This window comes from Hemitrygon akajei, chromosome 6 (assembly GCF_048418815.1).
Source record: "Hemitrygon akajei chromosome 6, sHemAka1.3, whole genome shotgun sequence".
Taxonomy (NCBI): Eukaryota; Metazoa; Chordata; class Chondrichthyes; order Myliobatiformes; family Dasyatidae; genus Hemitrygon; species Hemitrygon akajei.
In genome coordinates this window covers 66,816,302-66,837,777 of record NC_133129.1, presented here as the reverse complement: position 1 = coordinate 66,837,777, position 21,476 = coordinate 66,816,302, and the positions used below count along the sequence as shown (strand labels likewise).

General features: G+C 44.5%; 1 protein-coding gene across 4 annotated transcripts in view; it reads left to right on the top strand.

Moving 5' to 3' along the window:
- Positions 1-21,476, top strand: part of LOC140729120 (coronin-2A-like) — a 163,517-nt gene that overhangs the window by 107,464 nt on the left and 34,577 nt on the right. For all 4 annotated transcript variants that reach the window (XM_073048551.1, XM_073048548.1, XM_073048549.1 and 1 more), the window contains one exon: positions 18,202-18,402. In XM_073048551.1, the coding sequence (XP_072904652.1) occupies positions 18,202-18,402 (201 nt within the window). The remainder of the gene's footprint in view (positions 1-18,201; positions 18,403-21,476) is intronic.

Sequence of the window (21,476 nt, the reverse complement as noted above, 5' to 3'; positions counted from 1 at the left end):
ACAAAATGCTGGTAGAACACGGCAGGCTAGGCAGCATCTATAGGGAGAAGCACTGTCGACGTTTCGGGCCGAGACCCTTCGTCATCCTTCTTACATTGTATCACTCAGGACAAGGTGCCCTATCCACCACCTTATGTAGTTCACTGTCTGCCGTGACTGACGACTGATTTCCTGAACCACTCGCTGTCTGGTGATGGAATGCTGTCCACCCACCTTCAGCTGGTTCAGCACCATCCAAGACAATCTGCCCTGATCTGCACAAGAGAAAGCCTGCAGACACTGGAAATACAAAGTAATCCTCACAAACTGCTGGAGGAACTCAGCAGGCCAGGCTGGAAAAGAGGAAACGGTCGACATTTCGGGGCAAGACCCTTCCTCAGGACTGGAAGAATGGGAAGTCAGATTATGAAGGTGGGGGGAGGGAGGAAGAGGTACGAGGTAGCAGGTGATGGGTGAAACCAGGAGAGGGGGAGGAGTGAAGTAAAGAACTGGGAAGTCAATTGGTGAAAGAGGTAAGGGGCTGGAGAAGGGGGAATCTGATGGGAGATGACAGAAAGCCATGGAAGAAAGGGAAGGGGGAGGATCACCAGAGGGAATTGATGGGCAGGTAAGGAGATAAGGTGAGAGAGGGAAATGGGAATGGGGAGTGGTGAGGTGGGGCAATTACTGAAAGTTCAAGAAATCGATGCTCATGTCATCAGGTTGGAGGCTACCCAGACAAATCCAGGTGATGTGATCCTCCAACCTGAGTGTGGCCTCATCACGGCAGTAGAGGAGGCCATGGACTGGCACCCATTCATTCTCTCCACCACTGGCAGTGCACTGTGGTTCCATTACAAAATGCAGCACTTGTTCAACAACACCTCCCAGATCTATGCATATCAACATTGAGGAGATCCAGACCGTAAGCCAGATCCAAAAGACTCACACCACCTGGATTTGGAAATATTTTATTTTTAGTTTTATTGAGATACAACATGGATTAGACCCCTCTGGCCCCTTGAGCCTTGCCTCCCAGCTATCTCCCAATCTAATTCTAGCCTAATCATGAGACAATCTACAATGACCAATTACCCTACTAACCATAGATCTTTGGACTGTGTGAAGAAACTGGAGCACCTGGTGGAAACCCATGCGGTCACGGGGAGAACGTACAAACTCCTTACAGGCAGCGGGGGGGAAATTAACCGGGGTCACCTGTACGGCAATGTGTTATGCTAACCACTACGCTACCCTGCCACCAGGGTCAGGTCCTAGAATTCCCAACTTGACATCGCTGAGAGTCAATCCATCTAACACAGTAGATGTAGCCATGATCACATGCTGTTTATGGCACTTGCAGTGCACAAATCTTTCCTCCTGACACCACCTTCACTTCAAAAGTACAGTGGATTCCAGTAAATTGGCACAGCTTGGAGAAGTAGAGGGCTATGGGTAACCCTAGGTGATTTCTAAGGTAAGGGCATGTTTGGCACAGCTTTGTGGGCCGAAGGGCCTGTATTGTGCTGTGGGTTTTCTATGTTCCTATATCAGAACCAGTAGATTTTGGCCCAATTAGGTGGCTGACACAATTAGCAGAAGTTTCATGGAATTAGTTAAAATGGTTAAAAAAAGACAAACTACTGTTCAATTGAGCAACAACTTACTGTATGTATTTAATTGGAATGCAGAACAAATTAGAATACATACTATGAATACTATTACAGTGCTATAAAATGTTTATTGGTTCCTAATAGTTGTCAACGGAGGCATTATCCAGTACAGGCTGCCACGTTCTTTTGATTTATTGTAAAGGAACAAAATAAGTGTAGACACCTAGTGCAGATAATGGACTACGTTCATACAATGCTATTGATGATTGACACGTACAGACAATGATTGTATCCTCCAAATCTTCATTTTTATTTTAACATTCAAGATAATTGCTGATACCTTCTAATTCTTTGTAGACCCTAACTTGTCGAAGTAGTGAAATTGTTTTATTTTCACACCTGGGGATTCTGGCATCTCCAAGCCTGAATGCCTGAAGCTGCAGTGAGCAGAACAGTTCTGACTTGTCTTACTCTTTATATCAGTGACAAAAATCAACACTTTTGAACACAAGTGCACACAACTGATGCTATTTAAAAGGTGTTCACTGTGAACACCATGTAGTGTCTAATGGCCACACAGGTGCATGTGTCTGACACTAGTTAGAAACTGTTCGGCTACAAACAGCTGCCTCAATTAAGTGGCATAGTGTCCCCAAAAAAGAAGGGAATCCCAGCTTTTTTGTCCATTAGTTTTTCTTCTTTGAGAGTTGTACCAAATAAATGGCTGCTTTAATTAACCAGTGGTCCAATTAACCTGAGACCGCTCTCTCCTTTGTTTCCTAATGGCTTGACCTGTGCAAAATAAGTGCATATCTTTCCCTTCTCTCTGTTGGTCATTGTCTTTCCCTTTTATATATATTATTTGCTCTCTCTCTCTGTCTCCATTTCTCTCTCCTTTTCTCTTTTACTTTCTGTTTCTCAGTTTCATTTTTGGCTTGGAATTAAAAAATGTTTTGACTACGTCTTGTAAAAATGTGCTTTTTCAGGAATCATTTGGCAAACAGTTTTACTCATATGCGATGGAGTGATGCCAGCCTCATCTATATGCATCTTTGTTGCCTTGTGACCTCACTGGGATAATGGCAACACAAGGCACTGAACTGTTTCTCCTTTCTGAACAATGGGAGACTTGCCAGAACCTTTGTCAAGACTAAGCCCTTCTTTGCAATTAATACATTTTTTTTTGGGTTGCAACAGTACCAAATGTGTGTACGTTGTGGCCAGGGGATGGCCTCCAATTTGGACCAGATGCATTCCATCAGAAGACAACAGTTTACTTCTCTGGACAGAGAGCATTCAACAAAAACACTCTGTATTTATGCAGTAAATGGCCGAGGAGTGTTGCCAAATAAATTTGAGCCACTTGGACAATATACATGCGGATGATCAAAATCATAGCCAAAAGATTAGGTTTGAAGTGGGAGGTACAACTTACATTTGTCTGGCGCCCTCCACAAGATTGCAAAGTGCACTAATGAATAACTTCTGAAATAGTTATATTGTTGTAATGTGGGAAGAGGTGCAGCCAATGAGCAACCAGGAACCCACAAACATTATAATGAGATGGTCTCGAACATATTAGAGTCATGTGGCGTAGAAGTAGATCATTCTGCCCCACCAGGTCCGTAATGACCAGTGGGCATCCAACTGTATTAATGCTGTCTTCCAGCACTTGGTCCATATTCTTCTAGTGCAAGGCCATTCAATTGGTTGTCGAGGCACATCCTTTACTGTTAGTGACTCTCTCAAGGAGTGTATTCCAGGTATTCACCACCATCTGGGTGAAAAGTTACCTCTCTAAATGTCTTATCCTAAATCTGTGTCCTCTATTTTTATCCTTCTCTGACAGAGAGATATAAAATTCACAGCCCCATTCAACCTCCTCCAGTCCAGAAAAAAACAGACCTAGTCTGTCATAACTCAAATGCTTCACCACAGGCTATGTCCTGGTGTATCTCCTCTGAACCCTCTCTGATGCTCTTACATCAGTCCTATAATGTTGTGACTAGAACTGAATTCTGACCAATGTTCTATAAGGTTGGAGCATTACCTCCCTGATCTTGTACTCCAGTGCCCTGACTAAAGGCCAGTACCCCACATGCATTCTGACCCATGTTGTCTACCCGCACTGCCACCTCAAGGATCTTTAGCTGTACAGGAAGGTCCCTCTGTCCCTCAACTCTCCCTACTACTCTCCAATTCATAGGGTATCCCCTGCCTCAGTAGTAATCCCAAAGAGCATTTATATAGACAAAACCACCTCTCATCACACATTGATATCACCCTGAAACCAAAGACCACCAACCACACTGCCAACAACTCAACCAATCTTTGTGTTATCTACAAACTTAGTGATGGTGCCCCCTGCATCCACATCCAAATCATTCATGTACATTACAAACAGCAAAGATGCCAGTTCCATAGACCACAGGAAAGTCTGCATCAGCTGTGAGTGTGTTGCTCAGGATGCCCACCCCAATCTCCGTGGGACACCACTAGCCGCAGGCATCCCATCACAGAAGAAAAACGCATTGCCGTCATCCTCCATCTGTCACCAAGCCTATTTTACATCTAATTTCCCAATTTGCTCTTTATCCTTTTGGGCTATCTCCTGTGTGGGACTTTGTCAAAGGCCTGACTGAAGTCCATGTAAACACGACTGCTGCACTGCTCATCAATATTCTTTAAAACTTTCAATCAGATTGGTCAGACATGATCTACCCTTCACAAAGTCATGCTGGCTATCTCTGATTAGTCCCTGCCTTTCCAAGTGATCTTCAATACCTTCCCTCAGTACTTTTTCCAATAACTAACTTTGCTGACATTAGTCTCACAGGTCTCTAATTGCTAGGCCTTTCCCTGTTGCTCCTCTCGAAAACAGACACCAAGTTTGCTGTCCTCCAGTTATCTGGTATTTCACTTGTGGCCAGTGAATTTTGAAAAATCTCAGTCAGACCTTCAGAAGTCTCTTCCTTACTTTAGCAGCCTGGTGAACAAAGTTGAGCAAAAGGATAGCTTTATTTATCACATGCACATCGAAACATACAGTGAAATGCATTGCTTGTGTCATATCAAATCAGTGAGGATTGTGCTGGGCAGCCTGTAAATGTCGCCACAATTCTAGCACCAATATTGCACGCTCACAACTCACTAACCCTAAGTGTATGCTTTAGGGAAGTGGGAGGAAACCAGTGCACCTGGAGGAAGCCCACATGGTTGTGAGGAGAACATATAAAGTCCTGACAGCTGGCGTTGGAAAATGAGCCCCAATCTTACAACTGGCTCTGTAAAGCATTGCACGAATTGTGTCACAGACACAAGAAACTGCAAATGCTGAACTTCACTCTGAGTGGGACAGAAACCTTAGTTCAACGGCTTGGTTAATTTGGCTTCCGCAGCACTACCAAGGAAATGCCGTACAATAGATTGAGCTCAAAGCTCTGGAGTAAGACTTGAACTTACAACCTCTTGACTCAGATATAACAGCTCCGTAACAGAAAGGGCGACAGAGGGCTTTCAGGAGAGGATTCCAGAGCATTAGATCTTGGCAGCTGAAGGCATGGTTACCAGTGATGGGGTGGTCAAATAGAGGGATTCTGGTGAGCAGCCAGAGTGGAAGGAACACTGAGAGTGAGTTGTAGGGCTGGAGGAAGTTAGTGGAATAAGGGGGAAGTTGAATATTTTTATGGTACAACATTGCTGCAGATGCTCAGTGGTTCCGGGAGCAAAGTTTCCACATTAATGATGATGTTGCAACTACTAGGCAAAGGAAGAAATCCAGGTTATAAATGTTATCTTCACCAAGTCTTAAAGACCATGACAGGAAAATGTTTACTCCTATAGTGTCTTCCTTAACTTCAGGACATCACAAATAACTTTATAATCAGAAATTGCAGCCACTGTCACTCTAGAAATTGAGGCAACCAGTTTGTCGGTAGAAAGTTCCCACAAGTAGCATTGACCAGAAACGTTTATTTATGCAAGTTGTCTGAGTGCACTCGCAGAGTTCTTTTAGACGGCGAGCTATTGACGTTTTCCCCAGCACCTCGAAGGCAAATTTTACCTCTTTTAGCAGTCACCGGAAACAGAAGTGAACTTCAATATTTCACTTCCCTACGGCATTACTTATGTTGGTGATAAACTGATTCGGAAAGGTCTGTGATTGTAAAAAAGTTCTATAGAAATTCAAGTCTGTTTTTCTCCATCTACTAGTCTGAACCATAAACATGATCAAATGGCATTAAGTATTAGCTTGATCATGAGCAAAGGTTGCTGTTGTGAGGGTGTGATTGAAAGAGTTACAATCTAGAGAATACCAAAGAACTCAATAAGAGATAGACATGTCTCAGGGTGGATGGAACAGGATGTTGCTTAATTTCAGTAGTCAATCTTCACTAATTACTTAGTCAGGAACACCTACACAGGGTATAGAACTACTGTAGCATAACCCCACATGTCATGTAGCTTTTCTAAGTTTTGATTCATAAGTACGGATTTACCAATCTTCTACTTTATTTGCAAAGCGATGAGATGATTTGTAATCACACAGCACAGTAGGAAGCTATTCTGCCCATTATGCTTGTACTAGATCTGTTGAAAGAATCAGCAAATACATTTCCGTATCTCTCCACTGCCCTACCGATGGTACTTTCATCACAGAGGATAATGAGATTGTAGATCTGGAATCTAGAGCACCAAATGATCTGCTGGAGGAACTCAGTGGGCTGAGCAGCATCTGTTGGGGTGATGAGGAATTGTCAACAGTTCGAGTGGAAACCCTGCAGTTACTTTACTTTCCCCCTCCGATGTTGCTTGACCTGCTGAATTCCTCCAGAAGGATCCTATTTCCTTCTCCATCCAGATTACTCGTGAACTTGCTTTTGAGGTAATTGTCTTTTATTTAGTTGGAGATGATGTTCCGTCTAAGAGGCTGCGGGGACACCCTTTTCAGCTCCTGCATTCAGATTTATTGCCTTTCTTGAAAGTGGTTTCAATTACAGAGTCTCTGAGGGCTCTCCTTTTAACAAACATAAGAGAAAGATAAGCTGTGAAATTGTGACTGAGGTGCTTCAGTCCCCAAGTTTTAGAACTCTCACAGAGTTACACAAGCGTGGTGGTGGACAAACCCAAGTGCAGAACACAGGCACGGAGACAGAGTCGGGAGGCGTTATTGACATAGTGAGCGTGGAATCGGTATCCAGGAGCGATGCTAGACTTAGAACTGGCAGTCCTAAGAACCATGAAACGAGGTTACTCACACTGGAGTCCACCAACAAACTGGCAGCTCCTTGTTGTGATCACAGGGTCTTTATCCTGCATTTGCTGATAGAAAGCAGGTTTGTGTAGTTAGTGGAACCTGGGAATGATTGGAAACTAAACGAGGGGATTGAGGCCCAATTCCTGAGGTAAATAGCCAGGTGGGAGATTGCCAGAAGGGACCATGACACACCGGGGCTGGTATTTCTTCCCTTGGCCTTGAATTGGTATGTCAGTCTTCTCAGCTTCTCCTCACAGGTGGTGGTGGAAGAGCTGGACAAGATAGATCTCGTGTTAAGCACAGAGTCCCGATTGAAGGGTTCTTCCAGCTGATGCTGATGGCCTCTCCACTCCCTTCCCCTCCACCTCTTCTTAGCTACTGAGCCCTTGGATGTTTGGGTTGTAGGTGGACTTGGGAGAATTTGAGAGAATGGGCCACATACTTAACATCTACAAAACTGAAATCCTCTACCAACCTAAGCTTTTGCAGTGCAATACTGCCCTCCAGGCAATACAAGTTCACGATGAGACCCTGGAAGACATGGACTATTTCCCAGTTCTTTGCCATGTCTCAGTGAAGGCAGATTTTGGTGGTGGAATTTAGCATAAACTGGGAACAGATATACTCAAAGAAATGCGCAGTGGAAGTATGGAGGTTCCTTAGGGAGCACTTGCATGGGTTCTGGACAGGTTTGTCCCACTGAGGCAAGGAAAGGATGTAGGGTGAAGGATCCATGGTTAACAAGATCTGGAACATTTAGTCATGGGGAAGAAGGAGGCATAATTAAGGTTTAGGTAGCAAGGATCAGACAGGGCCCCACTGAGGCAAGGAAAGGATGTAGGGTGAAGGATCCATGGTTAACAAGATCTGGAACATTTAGTCATGGGGAAGAAGGAGGCATAATTAAGGTTTAGGTAGCAAGGATCAGACAGGGCTCTTGAAAGTTATAAGGTAGTCAGGATGGAGTTTAAGAAAGGAATTAGGAGAGCTAATAGAAGACATGAGAAGACTTAGTGAGAAGGATTAAGAAAAACCCATGGTGTTCTGCATGTGGTACCTGAAGAAAGGAGGATGACTAAAGTGAGGATAGGACAGATCATTGAGGAAACATGCTAGAGGAAATCCTTAATGAATACTTTGTTTCAGTAACAAGGACCTTGACAAAAGTGAGGATGATGTAGAACAGACTAATAAACTGGAATATGTTGTGGCTAACAAAGATGATGTGCTGGATGTTTTGAAAAGCACTAGGATAGATAAGTCCCCAGGGCTGGATGGGATATATCCCAGGTTACTGCGGGAAGTGAGGGAAGAGATTGCTGTGATGTTGTTGATGATCTTTGCACCCTCACTGGCTGCAGGAGCAGTAACAGAATACTGGAGGGTGACAGTTTCCTTTGTTCAAGAAAGAAAGTAGGGATAATCCTGGAAATTATAGACCAGTGAGTCTTACATTAGTGGCGGGCGAACTATCAGAGTGTCAGGGTTTGCAAGCATTTGAAGAAGCATGGTCTGATTAGAGTTAGTCAGCATGGCTTTGCGAGGGGCAGGTTGTGCCTCACTAGCCTGATCGAATTCCGTAAGGCAGTGACTAAAACAAATTGAAGGTACAGTGTTAGATGTGGTGTATATGCATTTTATTAAGGCATTTGCCAAGATTCCTCATGGTAGGCTCATTCAGAAAGTCAGCAGTCATGGAGATCCAGGGAAACTTGGCCTCATAGATTCAGAAGACAGGGTGGTAGAAGATGGAGCATATCTTGCATAGTGGTCAGCAACTAATGATGTTCTACAGGGATCTGTTCTGGGTCCTCCATTCTTTGTGATGTTTATAAATGACTTAGATGATGATGTAGAAGGGTAGTTTAGTAAGTATTCAGATGACTCGATGCCTGGTGGTGTTGTCTATAGTGTAGAACGTTGTAGTTTACAACATGACATTGATAGGATGCAGGCCTGGGCTGAGAAGTGGCAGATGGAGTTCAATTGCAAAAGTGTGAAGGGATACAGTTTGGAAGATTGAACTTGAAGGCAGAGTACAGGGTTAATGGCAGGATTCTTAGTGGTGTGGAGGAATAGAGGGATCTTAGAGTCTTAGTCCATAGATCCCTCGAAGTTGCAATGCAAGTTGATCAGGTGATTAAGAAGGTAGATGGTGTGTTAACCTTCATAACTGGCGGACTGATTTGAAAAGCTGCTGGGTAATGTTGCAATTCTATAAAATTTTGGTTAGACCATAGAATATTGTGTTCAGTTCTGCTTTCATCATTACAGGAAGGATGTAAAAGCTTTAGTTCAAGTCATTTGACTATCTATACACAACCAAATGAAGCAACATTCCTTTGGACCATGGTGCACCCACAAAACACATCATACGCAGCACATAAAACAAAATAAGTTAATAAAGTATAATTCAAAGTGCATGTAGTGCGTAGCGCAGGTGAACAGTAAACAAGTCACTGTCCTCGTGATGAGCCTTTAGTGGCAGAGTATTCATTAGCCTCATAGCCTGAAGGAAGAAGCTCTTACCCAGTCTGATAGTCCTAGTCCTGGTGGTCCTGTATCTCCTTCCTGACAGTAGTGGGTCAAAGGGATTGCGGAATGGATGGTAGGGATCCTCTTCAGGCCCTTTGTATACAATACTGTTGGTAAACGTCACAAATAGGGGGAAGGTAGGTCCTGGTGATCATCTCAGTGGTTCTTGCAAAACTCCGTGTAGTCTTTTCTGAAACCTTGCAGCTCCTGCAGCACACAATGATGTAGCCAGACAAGACACTTTCAATGGTGCTCCTGTAGAAAGTTGTAAAAGTGGGGGGCAGGAAACCTTGCATGTCTCAATCTCCTTAGAAAGTGTAGACACTGTCTTGTCTTAACTAATGAGGAGGCGTTGTGGGTCCAGATTAAATCATTTGTTATGTGCACACCAAGAGCGTTGTGTTCAAACACAAATCCATCTTATTTTCTAATGACCAGACATTAGCGAGTTGAACTGTTGGGAGCACGGGCCTGCAGGGATCCGCTTTAAGTCTGCTCGAATACCAGCACACTTCCTGCCCTTCTGCATCCTTGCACACCAGTTCCAAGGTCCAGTTCCCTGAGTAGCTACAGCAGGCCAAGGTGCAGAGTGAGGGCCCACTCTACGCGTTAGGCTGTAACTGCGCAGCACTTTCATTATCATGCTCACTGCTTAGGCGGATTTGAAGATTTTAGGCTTATCTATGACCAGCCGTGTCTTCCGATCATGGACAGGATAAGAAATGCCACCGTCGACTGGTGAAGCCACTGCGACTATGTGTGCTGCCCTCTTGGAGGGTGCTGAGCAGATTTACTGCCTCAGTTAGAAAGGATATCTCATGAGAAAAGTTTGAGTGCTAGGGCTTCTCCCTTTGGGGCAAAGGAAGCTGAGAAGAGATTTGATAGAGATGATAAGGGGTGTAGATAGGGTGGACGGCCAGTGCCTTTTTTCCCAGGGCAGAAATGGCTAATATGAGTGGGCCTAATTTTAAGGTGACTGGATGGATGTCAGAGACAGGTTTTTTTCACACAGAGCGTGGTGGGTGTGTGTAACACACTGTCAGCTGTGCTGGTTGAGGCAGATATATCAGGACATTTAATAGATAGGCACATAGATGGAAGCAAAATGGAAGGCTTTGTGGGAGAGACGAGTTAGATTAAAAAGATAGTACAACATGGTGGGTCAAAGGGCCTGTATGGAGCTTCGATGTTTTATGTTCCATATGTTCTAATTGATCGAGGGATCAAAGTTCCTGGCAAGCTGTCTTGTGCTGGAGTGTGGTCAGCCAGCTCTTGCACTGGGCCTGTTCAGTCTGGCTGATGCAGAAACAGCTTACAATTTTTTGTGAAATTTGTTTTTTATGATTGTGCTCCTTTAAGCGAGTGGAGGAAGCAGATTAAGTGAGGCATTTGAAGCAAGAGCATTTTAGGACAATGTGGGAGAAGTGGTGAATTAGAACTACTTGAATAGACACCTCAAAGAACCAGTATTGTCACGATGGGCTGAATGGTCTCATCCTGTGCTAAGTCTTTTCAGATTGCATTATTACATTATTCATTTCAATGCACCTTACCATTACTATGCAGATATTATATAATTAGAAATGAGCTTCAAGTAATGCAGATATTTCCTTGTGGAAATGGTTTCTAGGCTGTAATTATACCTCCAGTCACCTGTGAGCTGGTCTGCTTTCTCCTGTTAATCATGGCTCCCTTTAATGAAGCAGAATTTCCAAGGCATCGCTACAGTAGGGGAATTGAATCCACACGGACCCTTGATGGCGCTAAGTGTCCCAAAGCTAGTGTCACGCTGCTAAAAGGGTTATATTTCCTCTCTAGTAAGATGATAGCCTCTTTAATTATTCACTTCCCCATGGTGATCCAGTTTGCTCTGTGCTGAAGACTGTACTGGGTCCTACTGCAGTAGATCTTAGAAATGCTTCATTTACTTTCTGGTTCCCCGTGATGTTGAGACCATCTCCTAAGTCCCAGACATCCCTGTGCCCACTGCACCAAGAGAGAGAACTGGGTGAGTTATGGGTTCAGACCAGTACCAGCCACTAGACACTAGGTTTTGATGGAGAAATGTATTGATCATCTCTGGATTTACCTGGAAGTTTCATGATATTTTACAGTAAGCTATCAGGACTCCAGGGAGTTGGAGGGATTCTCTGGTTCTGCTTGTGCCTGTTTATCAGGGGTAATGCTCAGACAAGCACGGTTCCCAGAAGAGTACACAATCCATCAGTCTTGCCCCCGGCAGCTGAGTTGATCTCTTGCTGAGGTATCGACTGTAAATAAAAACAATTCTCGAGGTATCACAAAGGTCCTGCTGCCCCCCAGCTCCTGACCCGGGTGTTCTCTGGACAGTTTGCATTCTGGTCCGCACCGTGATCGTGTGGGTATCTTTTCCCATCTCCGAAGATATGTGTGAACGTTATTTGACAGATGTATATTGGACCTGGTGGGTGCTAGAATCTGTTGGAAGTTGTGGGGAATAAGAGGAGAATAGAATAGGATTAGGATTCGTGTAGAGAGTGTCTGGTCTCAGTGAGCTGAAGGGGCTATTTCTCTACTAGATAATTCTATAAGCCATGTCGTGAGGTCTGAGATTTTTTATATTTTAGAAATAAACTTCCATTCAAAATTAAATATATACAAGGGAAGGAACTTTTACATTCATGGATAATGCATTCAGTAGTGTTAACCTCACTTTTAAAACCGTAACACCTATGCGATCCTCTGGGGAGATGCACTATTTCAGTGTTCGAGAGACTCAGCCCCTCCTTGTACAGCAGAAGGAGCTTAGACTGTGGTCTTTGCACTGGCTGTAATGAGCTTCAGTGCATCCCTTAGCACAAACTCCTGCAATCTGAAATATGTCAGTCAGCACCTGATGGACATCTCGCTGAGCTGGAAGACCAGCGAATTTTGGGCAGTCTGAAGGACGTCTCTCACTCAGCTGATGACCTTCCAGAAGCACGATGTCTCTCAGTGTGTCACTCTGGGTTCAAATGGTTCAGTTTGATAGCAGAGAATGGATACAGCATACAACCTGAAATTCGTACTCTTCGCAGACATCTATGAAAAAAGAAACCCCACAGAATGAATGATAAAAGCATCAGAACCCCAAAGGGAGGTAGCTGTGTTGGATAATGATTGCCTCGTGGTGAAGGGCTGTGAGTGCTGGGTAGTTTTATCCTCCCTTCTTAGCAAATCTAACTCTAGATGGGGTGGATTCCAGGCAGAAATTCAACTGCTGCACTGAGCAGAAGCTGAAGGCTTGAGGTTCTCTACTTCAGCAAAATGACAAAACTTCCCTAAGTCAACCAGGCTGCACTTTGCTGAGTTTCAACTTCTCTCAAGCACATTTTTGTACCAAAAATAGAATTGTGCAATATTTTAAAGAGAAAGCCATGTTCCTGCTGCACAGTTTCAATTAGAATTAGAATTAGGAAATTAGAATTCTCACTACCGTATAACTTCATGCTGAGAGTGCATTTCAAACCTTAATCACTATAAAGCGATGCTAGGCACAGGACTGTCTGTCCATGAGGCAAATGATAAAGTAGTGGTGGTGGGGTGGGGGAGGAGAAGGGTGTGGAGGGATGGGTTAATGGCTAAAAGTGTTGATCAGCCTTGCTGCTTGGGGAAAGTAATTGTCTTTGAGTCTAGTGGTCCTGGCACGGATGCTACACAGCCCCCTCCCTGACGGGAGTGGGATAAACAGTTCATGAGCAAGCTGGCTGGGATCCATCATGATGTTACTGGCCTTTTTTCCGACCCCTTTTTGTATATATACCCTTGATGGCAGGTAGACTGATGACGGTGATGCGTTGGGCAGTTTTGACTACCCGTTTTAGAGCCTTCCTGTCTGCCGCAGTCCACTTTCCAGTGCTGCACGTTGTTAGGATGCTTTCTACTGCGCATCTGTGGAAGGACGCGGGTATCGATGTGCACAGTCCAGCTCACTTCAGAAAGTAGAGACATTTTTCAACCTTGAACTAACACATTGGCAGTTTGATTAATGTTTTCCTGTCTACCCATAATTCTGTCCTTCCTTCTGATCCTTACCTTACTCTCTAGGCCTGAGTCGACATAGTAGTAGTTCTGTTCCCCCAACCCATTGTGCTTCTCCGATAGATGTGACAGCATTCCCAAGCCTATCAGCCGTTAGTTGTGCCTGTCATTTCGGCTGTAAAGACAGCAAGAATCACTTAAGGTTGGCATGCTAATTTGGGAGTGTTAAAATGCCAGCTTCTTACAAGAGGATGCCATCTGGAGAAAAGATGGTCTATTAAAATTTGCATGTATTAAGAACGTCTGCCAGCCTTAACAGATCGGGCAGCATCTGGGGAAAGGGAAGCAGAGTTGAAGAGCCTTTGGCCTGACATTTTTAATATTGTTTTTCTGCCTTCAGAGGGTGGCGTCGCTTTACAGCGCCAGGTTGAATTCCCACTGCTGTCTGCAAGGCGTTTGTACGCTCTCCCTGTGACTGCATGGTTTTCCTCCAGGTGCTCCGGTTTCAACCCACATTCCAAAGTTGTACGGTCAGGGTTAGTAAGCGGTGGGCATGCTATGTTGGTGCTGGAAGTGTGGCAATCCCAGTAACAACCCCGCTGATTTGATTTGACACAAACAACGCAGCTCACTGCATGTTTCAATGTACATATGATAAAGGAAACTATCGTTAATCTTTCCAATGCGGCCTGCCCGAGTGTTTTACATCATACCTGTTTTTTTTCGTATTCCCAGCATCTGTAGTCTTTACAGTTCCACACTGTGTGCTCTTCTCTTTCAGTAACTGTTGGCTCAATCAGGGCCCCTTGTTACAGAGTTTCTGTTGTTCAAGTGCCATCTAGATATTTTTGACAGACTATACCGTGTGAGTTCGTGATGCACTGAGTGACTCTGCAAGTCAATAGTGAATTCAGCCATTTAAAAAAAAATTGTAGCCACATGTACCAAGATCCAGTAGAAAAACTATGTTTTGTGTGCGATCTATACAGTACATTGTGGTAGTGCAAGGGACAAGCAATAACAGGATGCAGAGTGAAGTGTTACAGTTACAGAGAAAGTGCCGTGCAATAAGGTGCAAGGCCATAGCGAGCTAGATTGTGATGTCAAGAGTCCATCTTATCCAGGAGGTCAGACGATCGTCAGATCTGTAAGTAGATTTACAAGAAAATTATTAATAATTCTTAGAGTCATAAGTATTTAGATTTAAAAGGGTAGAGCAATGATCATAGAGCTGATGCATGGACCTGCAGAGAGCAGCTTGCAGCCGGCTGCCACTCTCTGGCATTGTTCAGCTCTCGATGTCCAGGACCCAAACAGTCCGGCCGCAGGGCGAGGAGTTTAGAATTGGGCACACACTCACAATCAGGGCTGAGGTGGGGAAAATGTCTTCACTCAGGGGGTGGTGGATCTTTGGAATTCTCTGCTCTGGAAGGCTGTGGGGGTTTGGTCCACGGAGTTAACTCAGGGGAGAGGTCCGTAGATTTGGGGCTATCGGGGGTTCTGGGGGAAGTAGAGGAAAATGGCGCTGTGACAGAAGATCAAGCACCGTCTTGAGGAATGGTAAAGCAGGTAGAAGGGGCTGGAGAAGTGGGAGAAGCCCAGAGCCAAAGGAGTGCAGGTTTGTCGGTGTTATCAGGCTAGACGCAAATGCAGATGGAGGGAAGTGTGTGATTATACCTGATACAAGAGCAGAGAAAGTAATATTCCCCAGGATTGTTGGTGTTTCCACTTCCCCCTGCATTCATTAATGGAGGACGAAGAAACAAATGGGACAAGGTTAGGAGACAGGAAACCTCAAGTCGACAGCACTAGGAGCTTAACCAGGATATTGGATAGACTAACTGAATGGGCAATTTTGTGGCAGATGGAGTGAACTGTGGGTCTCATGTCATTTTCATTCTGAATGTGAGGAAGGCAGATGGGAATAATTTCTTCATGGCTCGGTTCTAGGAAACGTGAATGAGTAATGTGGTTTCAGTTCCTATTTACAAAAGTCGCTAAACTGTAATGTATAGGCACCAAAGGGATGGAAGAGGCCAACATGGCATTCATCTTTGTCTCAAAGGTGACGTTGAATTGCCTTAACCAGGTCTCTTGTAGAGGAATCTGCTGCCACTTGCAGTTGTTTCTTCAGGATTGATGTTGACCCTGTTGTTCATCTGAATCACAGAAGGTCTTAAAGAGGCATTTATTCCGATCATATCTGTGATGGTGGCACAATATCCCAGACTGCATTAGAGATGCTGAACCGCTGTTAGAGTGCGGTATACAAAATGCAGCCGGCTCTCTGCACCACAAAGTACTTGCAAACAGCACCTTGACCGTGCTGTTTGTATAACGTTGATTGAGAGGCAAGTCTTGGCAGAGGACATTGAAATGCCCTTGAAACAAGCTGCTTTGCACAGATCAAAGAGATCTAGTCATGTTCAGAGTACATTTACTATCTAAGTACGGGTACAGTATGCAACTTCGAGGTCCATCTTCCACAAAACAAAGCAACTCCATAGAACACGATGTAAAGTCTGTAGCTGGTGGAAATCCAAAGCTACACACACAAAATGCTGGAGGAACTCATCAGGGCAGGCAGCGTCTATGGAAAAGAATAAACAGTTAACTTTTCAGGACTGAAAAGGAAGGGGGAAGACACCAGAGTAAAAGGCAGGGGGAGGGGAAGGAGGATAGCTAGAGGGTGATGGGTGAAGCCGAGGGGGTCGGAAAGGTAAAGGGCTGGAGAGGAAGGAATCTGATAGGGGAAGAGAATGGACCAAAAGAGAAAGGGAAGGAGGAGGGAAGCCAGAGGGAAGTGATGGACATGTAGGAAAAGGTAAAAGGCCAAGAGTGGGGATAGAAGAAGAGGGGAGAGGGAGGGAATTTTTTTTTACTGGAAGGAAAATCAATATTCATGCCATCAGGTTGGAGGCTACCCAGGCAGAATATGAGGTGTTACTCCTCCACCTTGAAGTGGCCTCCTCTTGGCACAGGAGAAGGTCATGGACAGACATGTCAGAATGGGAATGGGGATGGGGATCGGAATTGAAATGTTTGGCCACCATAGAACCCATTTAAGGAAAATCCCCAAACAACGAGGCCATCAAAGGAGCAAAAAAAGAATGAATCGCGCAAACAACAACAAAGTCAACATACAACACAAAGCATTGAACATCAAACCGCAGAGTCCACAACCATGAGCTGCTGAGGCGAGGGAAGCTGGTCCAGGAGCCAAGGCCACCGAGTCAGTCCGTTCAGTGCTGTGTTAATGGCTGCCGGCCAGCGTCGCAAAGTGCCTCTATCAGATTGTGCCAATGGTCAAGTACGTTCAGCGCTGAGGACATTAAACATAAAGCCGCAGCCTGAGGAGAGTCCACAGCCGCGAGCCGGTGAGGTGATGGAACCGTGCAGTTTGGTTGCCCACGACTCCCGCACGTTCTGGCGGCAGCAGCCAGAGGGCGACCAATCAAATGCAGGCAAACAGCGCTGATCCTCGTCAACTTTGATCGGCGCGGAGTAGTGGAGGTTCGCGTTCTGCCGGTCGGAATCAGCACCGCCTACTCCCTCAGCGGCAGCCACAGCTGCTCCCCACGCCGAATCCCCCAGGAGGACGCAGATCATTCAGTCAGCCCAGAAAAATACATTCGTAGAAGGGAAATTATGGGCTGCAATCGATCACAGTTCAGAAGTAGTAGTAGTGTATTTAGAAGAAGAAAAGTATCCAGTTGTTTTGTAAGCTGTCTGCCTGATGTCGCCGTTAGTCACTGGTGCCATCTTGCTGGAGGTCTGGGAACCCGTCGGGTCTGGGAGTCGTGTCTGTGAACTCTGGATTTAGCCTGGTGTTTTCATTAATATGCAGCTACTGGGCACTGATGACAAGATTTACTGCAGCACAGAGGTTCATTTGTCCGTTGTGGTCATTTGATCTAACCTTACCAGCACAGACTGTTCCGAATGGAAGGGGGTTGGTCGGGGTTGGGTGGGAGATGAAGCCTGACACACAAAGTAAAGGATCTTTCATGACCTTATTGCTCTGGTGGTAGTTATGTTTTTAGCTGCTTGGGCTCTAAGCTCTGGAGGTTTCTCTCTCTCTCTCTGTTTTAGAAAACAGTGCCTATTATATGTCTTGTTGCAAAGCTTTTCTCCATGGTCATCATAAGATCTTGGCTGGTTTGTTTTAAGGAGAAGATTGCTCCATATCACATGGAGAGAACAAGAGAAGCCCAACCTTTCAATGCTGGGTCCTGAAGCTTGAGCAGAGACTGAGCGACTATGGACATGTGGTGTGGACAAACAGTCGAGTAGACAAGTGCTTGCCCAATAGGAGGAACCATTGAGGAAGACACTGAAAAAGATGGATGGAAAGGGTTAAAGAATTCACCTATCTGCAGCTGCTTGGAGTCTGAGTTTCTGGTAGAAGGGAACTGTACCTGTACGGGAGAGAGCCACCCGAAATCAGCACTGACTTCGTGCCCAGTGACAGGATTGTGGTTATTGATACAGCAATGTGAATTCAAATCCCTTTTAAATGAATTCCTTTAAATAATCCAGAATAAGAAGTTAATAATGGTGACAATGTAACTCCGTATTAAAGTAAAAACCCACCCACCATTTCTGTCTCTGACTCGGATGTGTGGTTACCTCTGAAATTACTCTGCAAAAAAAAAACAATTGAGAATGGAGAGTAATTATCCCTGTGTGAGCATCCTGTGAATGAAGGAAACATGTCCTGTACCTGTCCCTATACTTCTGTGGCTCTTTGTTTAATGATTCCTGTAAATTGTCCAGTAATTATCAAACACAGTTTTGACCGTTCGACTGTCCTTCCAGATGTCATGGCGGCCCCCGTATCACAGCTCCAAGTTCCGGCACGTGTACGGGAAGCCGGCTAGTAAGGAGAATTGCTACGATGGGGTGGCCATTACCAGGAGTGTCCAAGACAACTACTTCTGCTCCGTGAACCCGAAGTTCATCGCCATCGTGACTGAGTGTGCGGGAGGCGGGGCTTTCTACGTCATTCCCATCAATCAGGTATGAACTGAAGCCTCTTTGGCATGATGTGTAAAGATGTATTAATGGTTGATTTGGGACAGATAGCATGATGACTTGTTCACTGCTCACTCACTTTCTATTCCCTCTCCGCTTATCTTGATTCCCCTTACGTACATCGCTGCCTTTTGTGTCCACCACTTCCACGCTGAGCACGTTTCATGTTCTGCCCACTCCTTGCTTGGACCTACCTACTACTCCTGAATTCTCTTTCAAATTTATCAGTGATAAGTTATTTATTGCCCCCAAGTTCTGTCTTCCCCCATGTAATTTCTGTTCACATTAGCCCTATTTTTACTGTAGAGACATATTTCACATCTTCTTTGACTTTTGCTTTGTGATCTCAATTGTTCAATGCGTAATGAAATGAATCATCATTTTGATGACAACTAATGCTGATGCCAGCTAACCTGGATCCTTGTTTCACAGTCTGAAGTTCATTGCAGCAGCTAATATTTTTGATTGGCAGCCTAATGCCTTTTAGTACACTGTAGAGGGTGACAGTATACTCTGAATAAGGCTTGAATTGGGCTAATAACCTGTTAGTCACTTGCTTTGCTGGTGTCTGGCCACCATTTATCATTCAGTGGGAGGCCAGGAGACGCAGTTTTTACATCTGATTTTCAGTGATTGCTTTGTGCGTCTCTCAATCCTCCCAGGCACAAAATTAATATTTGATTGGATTCCAATCCCAACCTAGCCCTGGCCCAAGGAGCTAATTTTTTTTACTGATACCTAATTCATCCCTGACACAGATAGTCAGGCCTCTGTGACTGTGCTCTGTCTCTGAGCAGCAGAATTGGTAACCATTTCTGAGGTGAAGCCTGATGTGTGTCTTCGGAAGAAGGCAGAGGGATACATTTATAGGATAAGTGATGGGGTTCCAGTAAAGTATATAAAAAAGGACTATTTATACAGAATGGCCTGTTTTCTGTGTAAGTTCTAGATTCAGCTTCTCTGCATCAACCAGTGTGGTTTGGTATAATATGCAGCAAAAGAGTGTTAATGTTAGCTTAATACTATTGAAGTATTTATTTCAGTTTCTATGGAGAGTGGACAGTGCTGTCAAGGCCAGCCTTTGTTGCCCTCCTCTCAATTTCCCCTTGAACTGAGTGGCTTGCTGGTCCTTTTCAGAAACTAGTTGTGAGTTTACCAATTGTAATGAGTTGGGACTTGCATATAGCCAGTGAGTTAACACCAGCCTCTAAAGATCCTTAATGACTAGATGCATTTTTGTAACACTCTGGTAGTTTCTCAAGTAGCAGATTATATTTGTACTACAGAAATGACAGGCATCAACATCTATGTTGGGTGGAGGGAGACTAATCATCCATTCATCGTGTTTGCACATTAATATTGCTGGCTTCCACACCACCAACAGCTTGGCTTTCATTAAAGACCCTCACCATCTTATGTGCCCTCTTCCCAATACTAATATAAGGTACGAGGTGCTGGAGTTTAAAGACCTACATTTAACATTTTAGGAACAACTTCTTCCCCTTTGCCGTCAGATTTATGAATGGTCCATGAACACTACCTCACTGTTCCCCTTTTGCACAATCTATCTATTTATCATAAATTAGAGTCATTTGAAATGTTGCACTATACTACTGCCTCAATGCAACAAATTTCACGACAAACTGTATGTCAGTGATAATAAGCCTGATTCTTGTTTTGAGAGCTATGGCTGTGGGATTGTTTTCCCATAGTCCATCAACTTCAGTTTTACTAGGGCTCCTTGAAGCCATACTCAGCTGCTGCCTCAATGTCCCAGGTAGTCACTCTCACCTCGCCTTGTAATTTAACTCTTTGGACCATTGTTTGACCAAATCTGTGGTGAGTAGTGCTGCCAAAACCAAAACTGTGTATCAGTGAACAGGTTAGTGAAAAGTAAAGACAGCTCAATGGCGTTCTTGAAAGGACACTGGCTGGCTGGCAATTAGCCAACCTGGACTGTTCCTGCTTTTAATGAACAAGACATTCCTGGGTAAATTTTCACATTATCCAGTAAATTGCCAATAGCTTGGCTAAGGACACCGTTTTGGAATGCAGATTTTTGGGCCCACAATCATGATGTTGTCCAGTCCTGTAGCTTTTGCTGTATCCAGTTCTCTTAGCCATTTCTTGATATCACTTGGACGGGGACTGGCTTCTGTAATGGTGGCATCTGAAGAGGAAACTGAGGTGAAGCATGCATTCAGCACATGGGCTGGGAATTGGTTTGCTGTTGTTGGAGTATGAAGTTGTTCTTGGAGCTGCTTCCTGTTTAATTGTTCACCATCATTGACGTGAGTGGACTGAGATCTGTTGCTTGTGCGATCGCTTTGCTCTATCTATTAACTTTTCAAGTAGCATGCTTTAGTCTGGGGGTGCTGCTAGCAGATCCACCACGTGGCTTGTGACTCAAGTTGAAACCAAACCTATGCAGATTTGCTAGAGTGATTAGGGCATTTCGTACTGTGAGTGGACATGATGGGTTAGCTATGTTTTTGTAGACTGCGCCCCAATATGGAATTTCCAATCCAGCCTTGTATCCTTAGAACTTCACCCACAGTGCTGATTCCCCAATTCCTCGTCATCTCACCCCAGCTTACAGCCTCAACACCAGCCATCTCTTCTACCCCAATCTCTAGAGATACTAGACCCCACATTGTCTGTGTGTGCTGCAGGAGTGAAAGATACAGTGATGGTTCAGCAGTGCTGTAGAAATTTGTAGTATTGCGAGAGTGCTCAATGATAAGCTTTTAAACTAAAACCTACAGGTTAGATACAAGTAGGGATCTCACAGTGCATTTTTAAAGAAAAAGGCTGTTCTCCCCAGTGTACTGTCCATGTGCTACCCTGGCATAAACAAATGATGAAGTCATTACCTCATTACTGTTTATAGAAGCTAATTAGCTGCGTTTCCCATCTTCCCACAGTGACTTCACTTACAGGAGTATGTTATTGGCTGTGAAATGATTTGAAATCAGAAAGATGTTCTTTTTTTTGTTAGTCTGGGGCTTGTTTACGCTGTAGCTTGGCCTATTTTTCCCCCCTTAGGTCTCTGTGGAGCT